Genomic DNA, 16,199 nt, shown 5'->3' with positions numbered 1-16,199 from the left:
CAAACCAGCTATAGCTGGAAATACAACAATGCAAATAAAAGGATGTTTGAAAACCAGGATCTTTAGCCATCACTTTTGTTCATGAGTGTAGTGAGAAACTTGGATGATAGCAAGAAAGATCAAATATTAAAAACATACGTTAATTTTTTATTTGCAAATTTAACTAAGTGAGGGAGGGGAAATATTAAGGGAATATAAACCCCCTTTTTGAAAGAAAAAGAAATAATATATGAAAAATTTCTTAAAATCCACCAACGGCTCATATTAAGGATACAATAACCACCACCAATACATCCATCCAAATTTAAACATTGATACAGTGGTATCTCAGGTTAAGAACTTAATTTGTTCTGGAGGTCCGTTCTTAACCTGAAACTGTTCTTAACCTGAGGTACCACTTCAGCTAATGAGGCCTCCTGCTGCCGCCGCACGATTTCTGTTCTCATCCTGAAGCAAAGTTCTTAACCCGAGGTACTATTTCTGGGTTAGCTGAGTCTGTAACCTGAAGAGTCTGTAACCCGAGGCACCACTGCACATGGGGAGTCAATATGATGCCCTACAGATGTTTTTGCACTCCAACTCCCATCAGCCCGAGCCAGCATGGTAAATGGTAAGGGATGATGGAAGTTGCAGGCCAATAATAGCAGGTGGTTACCACATTAGCTACTTCTGGTTTAATATAAGCCCTCCAGTTGTTTATATGGGTATCCACATGAAACAGATGTCTATGAGTATGTTCCAATATAGCCAGGATGGTCCTCAAGGCGACAGACGTGATTAATAACACTTGTAAAATTTTGTCAAAAATGTATAAAATATTGTTGGAATGGAATACCAAAGATGAAGAAGTTAAATCGGTAATGATACAATGGGCCAGAGATTTTGGTTATAATATCCAGTTTGAGGACTGGGAAAAACTGTGGAAAGAGAATCTAAGATTTACTGCTTGTACGGTACTTAAAGAAAATGTTATGAAAATGTTTTACAGGTGGTATATCACACCGGTAAAATTAGCAAAAATGTATAAGACGTGTAATAAGTGTTGGAAATGTAAAGAAAAAGAAGGTACGTTTTACCATATGTGGTGGGAATGTAAGAAAGTGAAGGGTTTCTGGGAGATGATTTATAATGAAATGAAAAAGATGTTAAAATATACATTTGTAAAGAAACCAGAGACCTTTCTTTTAGGAATTACAGGGAATGAAATTAGAAGAAAAGACTGTAAACTTTTTCAATATGCAGTCACAGCAGCAAGAATTTTACTGGCCCAGAAATGGAAACAAGAGGAAATACTGACAATAGAAGAATGGAGACTGAAGCTGACTGACTATGCAGAATTGGACAGACTAACCGGGAAAATTAGATATCTCCGAGACCAAAAGTTCATCGAGGACTGGGGAAAATTTGTGGAATATCTGAAAAGAATATGTGATGTGCAAACAACACTGGCGGGATTTCAAGAAGCACTGTGAAAGTCGAGATATATTGTAAAAAAGAAATAGGAGTGGGAGGGAAGTTTAACGGCAATATAAACAGAGGAATGCGTAAATTGAGAGATAAATATGGATGATTGTCAGAGAAGCCGAAGGAAGTCCAAAAAGAACTAAAATTGTGAAAATTTGGCAGAATTGTATATTTGTATTGGAAAATAATAAAAATTATTTATATAAAAAAAAGGATGGTCCTCAAGGCATTGTGTCATAGACGATGGGTGTTTATCCTTCCAGGCTCAAAGTGCACGTCTCGTAATGACCATAAAAGGCTAGCATGATCCACGTTAGAGAAATCATTAACTCTATCACAGAAGAGAGGACGAGATGGTTGGGCAGTGTTCTCGAAGCTACGAACATGAGTTTGACCAAGCTGTGGGAGGCAGAGGAAGACATGAGTGCCTGGCGTGCTCTGGTCCATGGGGGTCACAAAGAGTCAGACACGACTAAACGACAAATCACAGAAGAGTGCATACAATTTGTAAACAATTTAATATATATTTATTCTAAAAGAAGATCTACAAAAGAGTGGGTGAGAGAGAGGTGGGTATATTTTGCTGCTCTTCTGCTGTGTGCATCACACCAACAGGTTTTTTGTTTCATTTTCACGGCTAATATTATACAACGGAAGTTTGCAAATCAGTGTAGCTTTCCCAGACATTAGCGCGCTTCATAGCTCTCTCCAAAAACCAGTGCATTCCTGGGGAGGAAAGTTAGTTGTAACACACTCGGCCACATCATCATGGCAACAGAAGCACAAGCTCCAAGGAAATTGCATGGCCCAAGAAATAACAAGCGTGCATTTGTTGTGCAAAAGAAAAGGGGGGGGGAGAAGCCCCCAACAACGACCCTCTTGACTGCGATTAAGGGAACGTAATTGCGATTATTTTGCGAGGCGAGCAGCCTTTATCACCCCCGCCTACCCGCCACACACATATACACACTTCCTTTTAAAAACCTTAACCCCCTAACAAGGCGGTGCAGCAAAGCAGAAGGGCTTGAGAGAGGCGGGGGCCCCTTCTCGCAGAATGCCTCTCCTGTGAGAGATCTCTCCCAGCCCTGCCATGATCAATGGCTGCTCTGTTCCTCCGAGGCTCCTGGCGGGCTGCGCAGCTGTCCGCGGTAGTAGGCGAGGGCAGCAGGCATGGCAAGCCAGCTCGGCAGCTGCCCCGTCTGCGCCTTTCCTCCGCGCCTCTGGGGCGGCAGGGCGAAGCCAAACGCTACCTATATGCCTGCAGCTTGGCAGAAACGAGAGGGGTCGGGGGGGGGGGGCTATGAGTCAGGCAGGCCCTCCTCTCCAAGAGCTGCAGGGAGGAGATAAGCAGCGCAGCCCTGCTCGCAAAGAAGGAGCTGGCTCGTGGGTAACTTGCCCGAGCAACGCACCCTTCCAAAGGAAGGGCGGCCTCCAATGATTTGCACATAAATATTACTTCGAGGGCACCCCCTTTCTTTTCTCCCCCCGTTTCATTTCATGTGTTTACATTTCAGTTTGCATTTGCAAACTCCCCGTATTTGCATTTCAGCTTTGCTCAATAAACCTCTTCGTGTTGGCTGCCTTGTGGGATATATTATATGCGTCTTCCTCCCCGCTCCATCCTCCTGGACAGGAAAACGGGCTAAGGCACAATCGAGAACCACAAGAAGAAGACACGGGAAAGGTCCAATTATAGCCCGGCGGTGGGGGGGGGGGCTCCAATTCCTTTTGCAACAGCAGGGGTTCCTCGTCGCCAAGGCAACCCGGAACTCCCGCCGGCTATTTTCTCTTGCTAAGCTTGAGCACGCCGCTTTCTCAGCAGCTGACTTTCTTTACGGCACCCACGTGCGTTTTCCCTTTCCGGTATATTAATTCAAGCTGCTGCTGCTGCGGGTGGAGTGTGGGTAGGTAGAAATGAGTTGGGATTTAACACCGCGTTGCTAAAGGAGGTATTGGCCCTTTCTGCTCGTAGGAGATCAGGTCCTTAGCGCGTGCCCATTTCCAGTGCTTAAAAACGGTAGGGGAGTTTTTTGATGCCTTTATTCGCGTTTAATTGTGTTTCAGAATTGCCTCTGTAAATGGAAGGGGTACAAAACGGAACGAAGCATGGTTACAAGCAGTTGCAGTTAGATGCAAAATTAGTTAAAATTAGAGGGGTTCTTTCAGGCCCCCCCCCCCAGCTAAATTCTGCGATCTGCAATTAGTATAGGTTGACTTGTTATCTTGCTGCATGACCTGCTATTTTGGCAAATTAGTGTTTAGGGTGGCATCTGTTTTATGCTATGTCTGGTACGCTATAAAAAGCATGACATTTATAGTTACACTGCAAGGACATAATACTGGCCTTGTAGGCAAGGCTTTTTTTCAGCTGGAACTCACCAGAACTCAGTTCCGGCACCTTTCAGGTGGGCACCATTGCCATTTTAAGAGAACAAGGGAAGTATTAATGACAAGTTCCAGCACCTCTTTTTCTAGAAAAAAAATAGCACTGCTTGTAAGCATGTATTATTGTTACTTAGGTTGCTTCCAGATGACCAGTCGTGGGCATTCAAAATGATTTGTTTGCAGGTTTCCACAGTGTCACATTATTCCAACTTCCTGTCACTTCCCTTATTGCAAAGAGTCTGAGTGGGGTGGGGTAGGGTAGTGAGTAGTGCCATAGTGCCAGATTGACAAACACTGTAACCCAAATTTGTATGTGATTGAATCCCACCCCCCAAAACAGAAGCAGTCCAGAAGCACCCTTAACATATTATGCATATGTCATAGCTGTCTCTCTGTCATTTTTATCTTCATAAGAACCCTGCATGGTAGATTAGGCTGAGATATAATCACTAACCCAAAGTAAACCAGTGAGCTGAATAGAGATTTGAACCTGGGTCTCGCAAGTCCTAGCTTGATATCCACTCTCTTTATATCTACTGCCTGAGACTAACTAGCAACAAAGTATTTAGTTATATACACTACACTACAACATCTGGGACCAAGAAGATAAATACTAATGCTGATTTTTGTGAGTGCTCACATCCCTACCTGTGAAATGGGAACTTGGATTTCAGGACAAAAAGTTAACCTTGGAAAATGTATTTAGCATCCAAACACTCGATTTTGTGTTCTGGGCTCCAGCTTTGCCCTGTGCACAATTTACTGGAGAAGTTTTATTTCACCTTTACCACCTTTAAAATGGCTTTTCGGTTTGCAGCAGAAAATTCTGGGATCAAAGGAGTGGTTTCGAACCCAAACTCTGCCTTGTACTCAGCTTCCTGAGCAAGTTACTCTGTCCTTTCTGATTAGCCAGGCTCCCACTGCCACCATTTTGTGATTAACCAGTCATGGTTCCCCCCAAAGATTCCTGGGAACTGTCTGAGTGTTGTTAGGAGACCCCATTTCCCTCACAATTCTCAGAGGCATTGACTGTTAAACCACTCGGGGAACTGTAGCTCTGTGAGGGGAATAGGGGTGTGCTAACAACTCTTAGCTCCCCTAAGAAACTATACTTCCCAGCACTATTTGGGAGGGAAAAGCCAAGACCATTTAAAGTGGCATGATACTGTTTTAAATGTATAGCGTAGATGGAGCTTATGTGTAAGTATGCTAATTCATCACTTGTCTTGAAATTGAACAGGCTAGCAGCTGAATATGGCAGTTCGGTTCCTTTGGAAGACAGTGGCCATGGTGGAGAGGCACAGGACTGGTTTCCTGGCAGTTTCCTGTGCTGGACTCTTTGGTGCTAACCTGACTTTTCACATCTTTCCTGAGGAGACATTCAGACCATTGTATCAGGCTTGGGCCAAGGGGAAACCAATGGAGCTCTCAGGAAAATTACAGATCCTGTTCCGTGACATCATCAGCGACGTCGGAGCAAAATCAGCAAATTGTTACCAAGCCTTTGTGGCCTACAGCTTCCACCCGGTGAGCGCTGGGCTTCCGTGGTTGCCTGCAGGCTGTGTCGTGGGCATTCCTGCCCATTTCAGTGGTGCAGCCAGTGATGATAACAGGACTGCCAGCCACGTTGTCGTGATTGAAGGCAAAGAAGTGGACTGGGACAGCACAGAAGGCCTGGCCTTGAAGGAGGCCCTGACCCTTTCTCCGGAGGCTCAGAAGTTTGCCATTGCAAGAGAGCTCATGTACTTGCAAAGCAACGGACCCTTCATATGTGCTGCTGTTGCCCCCGTTTGTTTAGCTGGGACTTGGATTTCTGGGGTAGCCATAAAGCAGCTCCTGGGCTTGTATTCGGGTCCAGTGCTCTTACGAGGCCTTTACAACGTGGCTGTAATGGCGATTGGATTTGTGGGCTATTGTCTCTCATACGACGCTGTAAGTCAGGCAATGGATTACAGGACAGACAGAAATACAGCCACCATTTCCACCAGCTTTGCTAGAGGTGGAGTGGAGTTCTATAATAAAATTCTGTCCCAGAACAAGATTTTCCGCACGCTCATGGGCAAGCGAGGAGAGCGGATATATGCCCCAAGTGGCAATCTTTTCCCAAGATACTGGTTCAGATTAAAACACGCATCATACACTTCCAGAAGAGACTTGATTATCAATATTTTAAGCATGCCCCAGGCATAGGAGTAGAGGCACTGTTGAATTTTAAGCTTGTAGATTATGTATTCTCTTTGGAACACTGCAGCCTGGTTTCACTTTTCATATGATTTCATTAGCATTTCCATTATTATCATTTGGAGGGAGGGGAGGAGAAGGGGCTTGATTTTATTTTTCCTCCCTGTCCTGGATGCACTGGTTGTCTTTAAAAATTAAAGCCTCGCTTCAAAGGTTCTGTGTCCTACATGCCTCTAAATTCCATCTGAGGGAGTATTACTTGCCAATCACAGAGCTGGAAGAGCTAGCATTCTCTTTATTTTGAATGAACATAAAATGCAGAGGGCAGCATGATGTGTTCTTGTTAATGTAAAGTGCGGGTGATGTGCAGAGCTGTGGGCAGGTGCAGAACTGCCATGTAACTTGGTGTCTTTAGGAACATCTAAAGAAAAGATGGAGGAAGCAAGTTTCTAGTCCTCATGGATTATGGAGGAAAGTTTAGCTAAATATTGGATCCATGTGTTGAGAACGCTGAAACTTTCAGCAGAGCCTATGAGGCTATTTGTGCCCTGTATGGTTCCATGTTATTCCCCAGTGTAAACCTGCATCTAGTGTAAATGCTGTTCCCCCATTCTGATTCCTTAATGCCAGTTGTTATCCTAACCACAATCTTAACGTTAACAGCCAGATGCAATGACGCATTGCACTGTTAGGATCATCCTACTCTCGTGTAGGGCCCTGGCAGAGACACATGCCCGACTGCCGTGTTCTCTCCCTCCTGGTTGGTTGTTCAGGAGCTTCAAAAGCTTTCTTCAGCCCGAACATCACAGTGACTGATACCAAGAAGCATCAGCACACTTAGGGATCCGCAGACTATTCGCAATTTGCGTAACAGAACTCAGTAGCTCAGCATTTTGGCTAATCTACATTTATTTACATATAATACACTCAGAGCATTCTGACTTAGCTCCTTCCTCTTTCTCATCAGACAGCAGAGAGAAAGAGCAAAGGACAATAGTCCCACTTTCCGGAACACAGTAATAGCAAAACATCCTGTCTCTGTCACTTCCCACTCTGTGGAATGATAACATACACCGTCATGTGATAGACGGCAATCCCATGACTGCAAACACGGAGCAGGAATCCTAACATGCACCACTGGAGGCTTGAAAATGTATACACAAATGTGTCCAACACTGCATAAAATGACTTGGGCATTTTAAATATCAACTTTCCATGCATTCCAATCATTGAGTTGTAAAGGACCCTGAGGATCATCTAGTCGAAGCCCCTGCAATGCAGAAATACGTAGCTGTCCTTTATGGGGATCAAACCTGCAACCTTGGGGTTGTTAGCACCATGCTCTAATCTACTGAACTAACCAGGTAGGTGTGTATAGTGCTGAGTGCACAGCTCCCACTACTGTGTGTATGAGGTCCTGCTGAGCCTCTTAGAGAAGTATACAGTGGCCTGCTTCCCAAGGCCCAGCTGCACAACATACTGTTCTGTTTCTCCAAGATCACTGTTGGGCAGGGCATGTGGCGGCTTGATAGAGTCCTTATGGGATGCCCTCTCTCGTGGATGCAGGAGGAAATGGATTACGCCCAAAATCTTGCAAGAGTTGTGTGTGGTTCAGCAGAAATAATACGTCTGGGATTTCAAAGGCAGAATTGATGTGCTTTGGCGTTTTTGTAAAAAAGAAAAGTAAAGAAAAGCTCAACAACTTTGAGGGTGTCCTGGTTTATACTTTTTTGAAATATGGCAACCCTAGCGGTACTTAACTGGCATAATCACAGTGATTGGTCCATACAGTGGTACCTCAGGTTACATATGCTTCAGGTTACATACGTTTCAGGTTACAGACTCCGCTAACCCAGAAATAGTACCTCAGGTTAAGAACATTGCTTCAGGATAAGAACAAATTGTGCTCCGGTGGCACCAGGAGGCCCCATTAGCTAAAGTGGTGCTTCAGGTTAAGAACAGTTTCAGGTTAAGAACCTCTGGAACGAATTAAGTACTTTACCCAAGGTACCACTGTATTTTACTTGGCCTTTCCTGTGAGTCTTTGATTGATGTGAGAATAAAATTAAGGGTTGTGGTTTTTTTGTTCTTCAAAAAAGACACCTCTCTGTTGCGGTTGAAAAGCTATTTTAATAAAGAACTGGAAGACTTCACAGTGTTGCAATCAGTGAAAAAGTTATACAGGAATATTGGCTTGCAATTCTGTCGGAAATATATTCCCATGTCAGTGAGAGGTAGCAAAAGAAACCACTATTTATTTATATAGAAAGGTCTGGAAGCAAAGGAATCTGCAGTTTTGTTGCACCCCCTGCATCCCATTACAGCAGTTCGCGACATGAGAGGCTGAGTGCATTTCTACACCCTGCTGCAATACATGTGGATGGGCTTCAGCATTATAACTGAGCTCCTGCAATTCTCATCGCATAATGTGCCCCAGTGAAGCCCACCTTTGCGGTTGAGCTGTGCATCAAAGCAGGAGTCGTACCACCAGCCCCCACCGTGGACGTCTGCACAGTTTTGTTTGGTAGATCTGTCATTGTCCTTGTCTTTACAAGAGAACCTCATGTTGTCGTGCATGTTTTTGGCCTTGGAAGAAGTGAGAGAGTCCCCTGCATTACCCTCGTAGGTCCCTAACTTGAGCATATATTCATCGTTCTCATTTCTCAGGACAAAGCTATCGTATTCTGCATATCTATGGTGTCCACCTGCATCTACTAAATTTATTCTGACTTTGTACCATTTCTGCTGGCTTATTAAGGAAATGTACTCTGTGCCCAACCAGTGATCTCCCACCAAGTTACCAAACCCATATTTATAAGTTGTCCAGGTCTCTGACCAGGTGAGTTCAGTGTTGTGGGTGTTGTGTTGGATAACTGTCCACCCATTGCATCCATCCATGTGGCACCAGGCTACGAGCTTGATGGCGTTCTCGGGACGTAATATATAGAGGCCGCTCTCTGTGTGGCCTGCCTGGAACATTTCGTCACAGTCCCGCATGTAAGGGATCGCTAGGGGAAAAAAGATTGATTGGATGGTGAGTTTCAACAAACAGCCAAGTTCTCTGCAGCATCCTTGTAGAAATGTGTGCAAGCCTTCCGAGTTTAAATTCCTAATCAAACAAACATCTAATATGTTGAAATATTTTATTGCCCTCATAAAGGTAAAGGTAAAGGGACCCCTGACCATTAGGTCCAGTCGTGACCGACTCTGGGGTTGCACGCTCATCTCACTCTATAGGCTGAGGGAGCTGGAGTTTGTCTGCAGACAGCTTCCAGGTCATGTGGCCAGCATGACTAAGCCACTTCTGGCGAACCAGAGCAGCGCACGGAAACACCGTTTACCTTCCCGCCTGAGCGGTACCTATTTATCTACTTGCACTTTGACATGCTTTCGAACTGCTAGGTTGGAAGGAGCAGGGACTGAGCAACGGGAGCTCACCCGTCATGGGGATTCAAACCACCGATCTTCTGATCGGCAAGTCCTAGGCTCTGTGGTTTAACCCACAGCGCCACCCGCATCCCGATCGCCCTCATAATAATTGCTAATCTGTGATAGACGGAAGTTATATAAGACATTGGGATTGGACTCAAGTTTTTCTTGTCCAGTCCAGCAACGTGTTCTCACAGCAGCCAAGCAGGTGCCTTTGGGGAAATGTGCAAACGCCACCTGTCCACAAGGGCACTCTTCCCTGCTGTGGTTTCTAGCAATGAGTATTATGAAGCATTACAACCTCTGACAATGGAGGCAGAGCGTAGCTGTATGTTGTTGTTGTTTTATATAGAAAATCAGCAGTATAAGAAGGCGTACTTGCAATAAAGGGTCTTAGTTATAAAGGGTTATGGGGAAAGAGTGAAGGGCGGTTGTGAGAGAGAGGTAAGGCAGGGGGATTAGCAAACTGAGTTAGGCAGCAGAGGGTCTTGACGTGAGGTGAAGTGAAAACTCAGCCAGTGTGCGATTGCGTTGCCAAAACTGCCAGCGAAGCAGCAGCTATTACTCATCTGCATTTATTCATGTATCTAAAAATGTGACAAATACCATTGTTCGCTGCCTGTTATAGCAGCAAAAACCAATGAACTGAATGCACGCAGCGTTTTCTATCTGCTGTGAGAAGAGCACATCATTAAGGCTGGTGGTATAAGGATGCCTTTAATGACTCTGTAGTGCTGGATTTCCAGAGAAGCATTCCTTCGCATGGGCCAGATGCCTCCTGCCAACATGCATTCTTATCATCTGTCGGAGTGGCTCACCGGTGGGAATGGCAAAGCTGTTCTCGTGCTTCCTTCGCATCTCTTCTTACTGTACTGTGCAAATCACCTCCACTGTCTACTGACTTGTGCCGCTTAGGCCATTCTAACAAGGCTCAAGCTTCCCTTCGGCAGCTAACTTGGCCTCCTAAATACAAGCTCTTGAAATCCATGCTCCACCTTCAGAAGATCTCTTTGGCAGGGGTACTCGCCACTCACTTCAATGGCGCTCCTAATTTTCCAGGAACTCCATGACAGGGACAAAGGGCACTTTGAGCACTCTTTAACAAAGTGTGGTACCAGCTCGTTAGGACTGAGCCGTATTTGCTAAGCAAGCCTCAGTTTCATTCAGATTTACACTATCGCATGTGATCGACATTTTCAGAAATGACATCTCGTGAATTGCCTCACTCTGTATTTAAAGACGCAGGGAGAAATGCAAATGTCACACAAAGACAACTGTTCCAACAGGGTGAGCATAGAATGAGCCCCACCCACTCACCCCATTTTCTCCCTCTGCATGCTGATATCTGGGGGGTTCTTTTGATCTGCCCCAGAGCCAATTTCAGGGGGTGCAAAGGGAAAGAGGGGAAGGACCACAACAAAGACCTGTTGTGTAAGTGGAAGCTTCTGCCACCCATAAACATTGCAAAGAAATTTGTGGTATGTGAGGGGTGTGTGTGTGTGTGTGTGAGAGAGAGAGAGAGAGAGAGAAGGAAAAACCTACCATGAACACTCAATGGTACATAAATTAAGCAAATAATAACAATGTTCATAGCTTCTCTCAGTGAACATATATTTGTAAGTGTATTCCAGCACCATGTCTGAGACTACCTCTGCCAGGGAAGCTGCTGGGCAGTGGGGTGGGTGTTGCACCAACCGGATCCCTGTTCTGTTTCTTTGGCCCAACTCCTATAATCCCAGATCATTCACCATACTAGCAGGTGTAGGATGGATGGGAGTTGTAGCCCAAACTATCTGGAGGGCACCAGGTTGAGGAAGGCTGTCATAATCCATCAATTCTCCCTCTGCCTCTACTCCTAACTGCATTAGAGGCTATTCAATGGTGCCTTATTTTAATCATAATAGCTTTGGAATACTTTTTCATCCAGTAACAAAACCAGAGACCTATATAAATATTTTAAAACAAGAATAGAGGAAGAATTTTTCTTTAGAAAGAGTAGTTTGTAACCTCATAACTCTTGATCTTCAGTGACATGAACCTCTCTGTGATGATGTTATAAAACGTGTTATATAATTCTCAGTGGATACCAACAAAATATGGAGTATTTTATACAGTGAAGCTGCTGAAATCTGAGTGTACCATTTAAAGTGTGCCTTATAACTCCTCGTTAATGAAGGTCAACAATTTTATCCATTTAAAGCATTGCCACACATTCTAGTATTTGGATATTTGTTAGATACTCAGGAGTTAGCAGGGAAATGTTATCAAAAAATGGAAGACCAATAATCCAATAGGTTATTTAAATGTTTCTTCAGAGATTGTATTTTCAAGTGGCTCAGAAAACGTGAATTCAAGCAACATCATTTGGAAACTAAGAATAAAATTAAGAAAAAACCCAAACTGAAATTTAAACACAGCATCTTGAAAATAATTATTGGAAGACCTTCTTTTGATGGGGGCATGGAAAACACTTTTGTGAGGACGAATCCAACAGAACTGAGACTGGGTGTTCAAAGTCATCCCCGTATTCAGGCTGCATTCACTGGAATTCACCAGTTTAGAAAGGAGGAAGAAATAAATCTAGTAGAGTTATTATGGGGAAAGAATTATCTCTCATGTTAGCCAGTCAGTGAGATATTTAGAACAACATGATGAAAATGTGCCCCTCCAAATGTTGCAGGACTCCAAATCTCATCAGCCAAAGCCAGCCTGGCCAACGGTCACGAATGATAGGAGCTGGAGTCTAATAACATCTGAAGGTCCACAAATTACCTGCTTTTGCTTTCCAGAATCCTAATTATATCAGAAATGAGTGATTTTCTTGTCTGTTCTTTCCATAGATGCTAGAGTTAAGAATGCTGGAGTTGTTCTTAATCTTTTTTTCTTTTTTAAAAAAGTTGTTTTACATCTCAAACACATACTCCTTAATACTTAACAGCAACACATAGGCACAATAAACAATAGTGTGACTTCACAAATCATTAAACATAAATTACCTTTTCTTTGCACAATAATTCTCCAGTTCCGAATTTGAGTGACATTCTTGACCAAGTCTAGGTTGACAATTTCGCTGAGTTGTTTCCTCAGTTTTTCCTCATTCAGTGAGCTTGTCACAGGGATCAGAAAAAGAAGAGCAACTGTAGCCAGCAGGACATTGGGGGGATGCATTGTGCAGACAGATATCTGAAAGAGGCCACACACAAATTAATAATAGGCATGAGGCTCCAACACCTCAGATGTAACAGACTGCTTGACAAACTTACAGCACTTTTTGGAGCTAAATTCAAATGGAGAAAGTGCTGCGGCAGATTCCCCATTTATGTTTTATAAGTGCAGATAAGATCCTGGATGACTAAGCTTGTTACTAGTTAACTTTAGTATGCGATATTTGCCAGTGCCTGCGCCATAACAGCTGCTACGCACCTCAGTGCTGTTGACTTTGCTGCCTTTCCTAAATTGAAGTTTATTTGATTGTCCTTTGTAAAGTCAATATAACATGTTTCTCAGTAGCAGCAGGTGCATCTTTAAGAGGAGACATTCTCTAAGAATTAAATGATAACACGTTTGGGTCTTTGTAATATTGGTGTGAGAGAGAAGGCAGAAAATCTTTTGCAGGGAAATGATAGGTTGCCAATGAATATAAATTTGGATATGGGCATGGCTCAGTTCTAATAAGGGAAGGGATCAGGATTCTGTCTGACCAGATCCTGCAGAGATCTTTTTGGAGGAAGAGGTCACCTGGGAGTGGCCAGTGACTGCTAGTCATATATAGCAACCTTCCATCACGTTATAGGGGAGGGGTCTCCATCCACTCTGCTGAAAGAGCAGCAACTTTTGGCTCCTCTCTCTCTGAAAACTTTCCATTCCTTCTGTCATTACATAAACTGTGTAACTAAGAAAAGGTGCCTAGTTTGCTTGTTTTCCTCCTCCCTCCCAATCATTTTTCCTTTTGTGTTGTGTCTTTTTGATTGTAAGGCTGAGGACAAGGGGCTTCCTTATTGTTCACATTTGAAAGCCTCTGCGGGAACCTTTTTCAGCTGACGAGATCCCTAACATTAAATAAGCAATCCATCTCAAAAATAGAAACTCAAAGGATCCTTATACTTGCATACGGTGTCTGTATCCTGGCCTGGATATTTTTTAGAGGGTTCTTTCAGATTTGTACTGTGTGTGTGAACATGCCAAACTTTCTGGACCACAGCTCTCTGTTTGTGGCATATTTTGGGGCTGGATTCTGTGTGTTGATCTGCTTGAGACTGATGGATAGACTTTCCTGACAGCAAATGACTTTAGATGAGAGAGTGCAACCACCTTCTTTCCCCTTTCTTTTCCCTTTTTTGGCAGATTCAGTGGCTTTGTCTTGAGCTTCTGCCTCAAGCGATCCAGTTGTGCTTTAGAAAATCCATGCTCTTTTTTTAGCTCTCTGTAGACCGTACTCTACTGGGTGAGCTATGATTGATTGATTGATTGATTAAAAAGTAAAACAAAATACAGGTCAAGGAGCATCAAATGCAAGTGACAACTGAGCTGCTTGTTCTGCACAATCAATATGCCAAAGCAATATGCCACCTGAGCGGGGAATGCCTGAGCTGCTCTCAGGAAATGTACATAAAATTCATAGTATGGGCCCCTCCAGACATCCTTTTTATTCTGCATTCATGATGACTTGTGCTCATCATGAGGGACTCAGGGTAGTTATATGGGATCCAGTTTTCAATACTGTTTATGCCTGCAAAGATTTTGGTGCAGACATGCAGCTTGCTTTCCAGTCACTGCATGCCCCATAACTTCCTGCACAGCTCGTGGAACTTTTTACACCACAAATGTTCTCTGTGTGTGTGTCCTGCTTTTGTTGTGATATATAGCATAAAAGTGCTCTTTCAGACAGCAATAATGCAGTAGCATCGTGGAAGCATCACAAAACAATTAACAGAGCAGAATGATGTGTGGATGGTGCAATATAAATAAATCCACGACTATATTGCGCCAGTGACATGTTGCAGAATGCATTCGCCAAAAAAAGCACCAGTCTGGAAGGGCCCTATGTAAATTGCTTGCTGTGATCTGTGATCCATTGGAAGTTTCAGTTCCCAGGTCTTGCCTCTCCATTGCTTCTTCTCTCCCCTGCTGTTCAGTGCATCCTTATGGCTACATTTCAGACATAATGTTTTTACTTATGGCATAAGAAGAATGGATTGGCACTGTTTCATTTGTAAAGCATCAGTCACATAGCCTAGGTCCGGATAGTTTAATTAAACATCTAATGTAGCTATTTCAAAATGCAGACCGAAACTTGTTAGAGCCGTTTTTGCAACACACACCTGAGAGGACTGGAAAAAGACGAGCACAACTTGTGCATCATATAAGGCAAATGTAAAACCTCAGCTCAACACACACTCCCAAGAGGAACGCTGGTGCTCGAACGAGAGAGTTTTGCTGTCAGCTTGCATTCCAGGTTTGCTTACACATAATGCTCACTGACTTTTGGATCTGTATTCTTCTGATTATTGTGAGCATCTCTCTCCCTCCATCTCTCTCTCTCTCTCTCTTTCTCCTCCTGGCAACCTTGCCTCCAGAGATGAAATATGCCCAAGATAGTGGAGAGGAGAAAGTTTATCCCAGAAGTTGTGTATAGTGCTGCACACTGATTGCTAGCTAAAGGTTTAGCACACCATAAGGTAAAGGTAAAGGGACCCCTGACTATTAGGTCCAGTCGTGGCCGACTCTGGGGTTGCGGCGCTCATCTCGCTTTATTGGCCAAGGGAGCCGGCATTCAGCTTCCGGGTCATATGGCCAGCATGACTAAGCCGCTTCTGGCGAACCAGAGCAGCGCACGGAAACACCGTTTACCTTCCCGCCAGAGCAGTACCTACTTATCTACTTGCACTTTGATGTGCTTTTGAACTGCTAAGTTGGCAGGAGCAGGGACCGAGCAACAGGAGCAAGCCCTAGGCTCTGTGGTTTAACCCACAGCGCCACCCGCGTCCCTTTAGCACGCCATGCCTGTTGCCTATTCATGATTACAATGACAAGACCCATAATAAAATTCTCAGAATGTTCAGCCCATAGCTAAAATGAAGCTGAAATGGTAAGAAGTGCTACAGGAGGCCATCCCACAAGGAGGACTGCTTCATGAAGCATTAACTAGTCTGGAGAAGAGCTCATTGTGGGCAAGGGACATTTTAAAAATTGAGTGCCCTGCCAGATCAAACAAAAGGGCCTGTCATTTTGAGTCGTAAGGGCCAGATTCAGCTAAATGTTACACTATGGGAAGCCAATGCAATGAGTCCTGCCAATGAAATGTGACTCTCCCCCTTCTTGTCCCCCTGCTGCATCCTCACCAAATCTTCTTGGGAGGGTTGGAGAACCTCCAGAACAACACACAGAATTGGGGGGGGGAGAGATCATTCCATCTGGCAAGCAGATGTTGAATTTCAACAATGGCCAGCCATTTGTTTTCAGGGAGTGAAGACAATAGCTTGGATTCAGAAATGCACTTTTTGGGCTGATCCTGCCACTTCCTCTACATCTATATGATGTATAGAGCTATATCAGGACCACAGCAGGGACAAAAGGCTCAATAGCCTTTTGAATAACACAGCCCAGACCTTGCATGGATCCTTCTGTACCTACTACTTGTTTTGGGTTTTTCCCTAAAAAGACCCAGAATCACACAAAGTCAAATGACATGGAAAACACAACTCTTCCCCTAAGCATAACAGATCATAGGATTGTAGCAT

At 44.0% G+C, this 16,199-nt stretch overlaps 2 protein-coding genes across 3 annotated transcripts; one reads left to right on the top strand and one right to left on the bottom strand.

Moving 5' to 3' along the window:
- Positions 1–2,947: 2,947 nt before the first annotated feature.
- On the top strand, positions 2,948–6,245 carry TMEM177 (transmembrane protein 177). Of its 2 annotated transcripts, none has more exons than XM_083580412.1 (2): positions 2,948–3,368; positions 5,090–6,245. In XM_083580412.1, exon 2 carries the CDS (start codon positions 5,104–5,106, stop codon positions 6,037–6,039), a length of 936 nt encoding a protein of 311 aa, XP_083436538.1. In that variant the 5' UTR covers positions 2,948–3,368; positions 5,090–5,103; the 3' UTR covers positions 6,040–6,245. The 2 variants fall into 2 exon arrangements, with proteins under 2 accessions (XP_083436538.1, XP_083436539.1); XM_083580413.1 differs by having other exon boundaries at positions 3,356–3,413.
- A 1,901-nt stretch (positions 6,246–8,146) lies between these two features.
- LOC310767191 (fibrinogen-like protein 1-like protein) lies at positions 8,147–12,788 on the bottom strand. Its single transcript, XM_083624142.1, has 3 exons — positions 12,723–12,788; positions 12,456–12,642; positions 8,147–9,038 (listed from the first exon to the last, which is right to left on the bottom strand). The coding sequence occupies exons 1-3, from the start codon at positions 12,774–12,776 to the stop codon at positions 8,386–8,388; spliced, it is 894 nt and encodes a 297-aa protein (XP_083480268.1). The 5' UTR covers positions 12,777–12,788; the 3' UTR covers positions 8,147–8,385.
- Positions 12,789–16,199: the final 3,411 nt, after the last annotated feature.

The sequence above is a fragment of the Podarcis filfolensis genome, assembly GCF_964270895.1.
Source record: "Podarcis filfolensis genome assembly, chromosome: 1".
Taxonomy (NCBI): Eukaryota; Metazoa; Chordata; class Lepidosauria; order Squamata; family Lacertidae; genus Podarcis; species Podarcis filfolensis.
This window is presented reverse-complemented; position numbering and strand designations above follow the sequence as displayed.

Excerpts from the sequence above, each read along its gene's own strand:
- TMEM177 (XM_083580412.1), top strand. The coding sequence starts at position 5,104 with ATGGCAGTTCGGTTCCTTTGGAAGACAGTGGCCATGGTGGAGAGGCAC.
- LOC310767191 (XM_083624142.1), bottom strand. The coding sequence starts at position 12,776 with ATGGGGAATCTGCCGCAGCACTTTCTCCATTTGAATTTAGCTCCAAAA. Across the intron at positions 12,643-12,722 it reads ATTTAGCTCCAAAAAGTGCT|ATATCTGTCTGCACAATGCA; the intron begins GTAAGTTTGTCA and ends GGCCTCTTTCAG. Across the intron at positions 9,039-12,455 it reads AATTATTGTGCAAAGAAAAG|CGATCCCTTACATGCGGGAC; the intron begins GTAATTTATGTT and ends TTTTTCCCCTAG.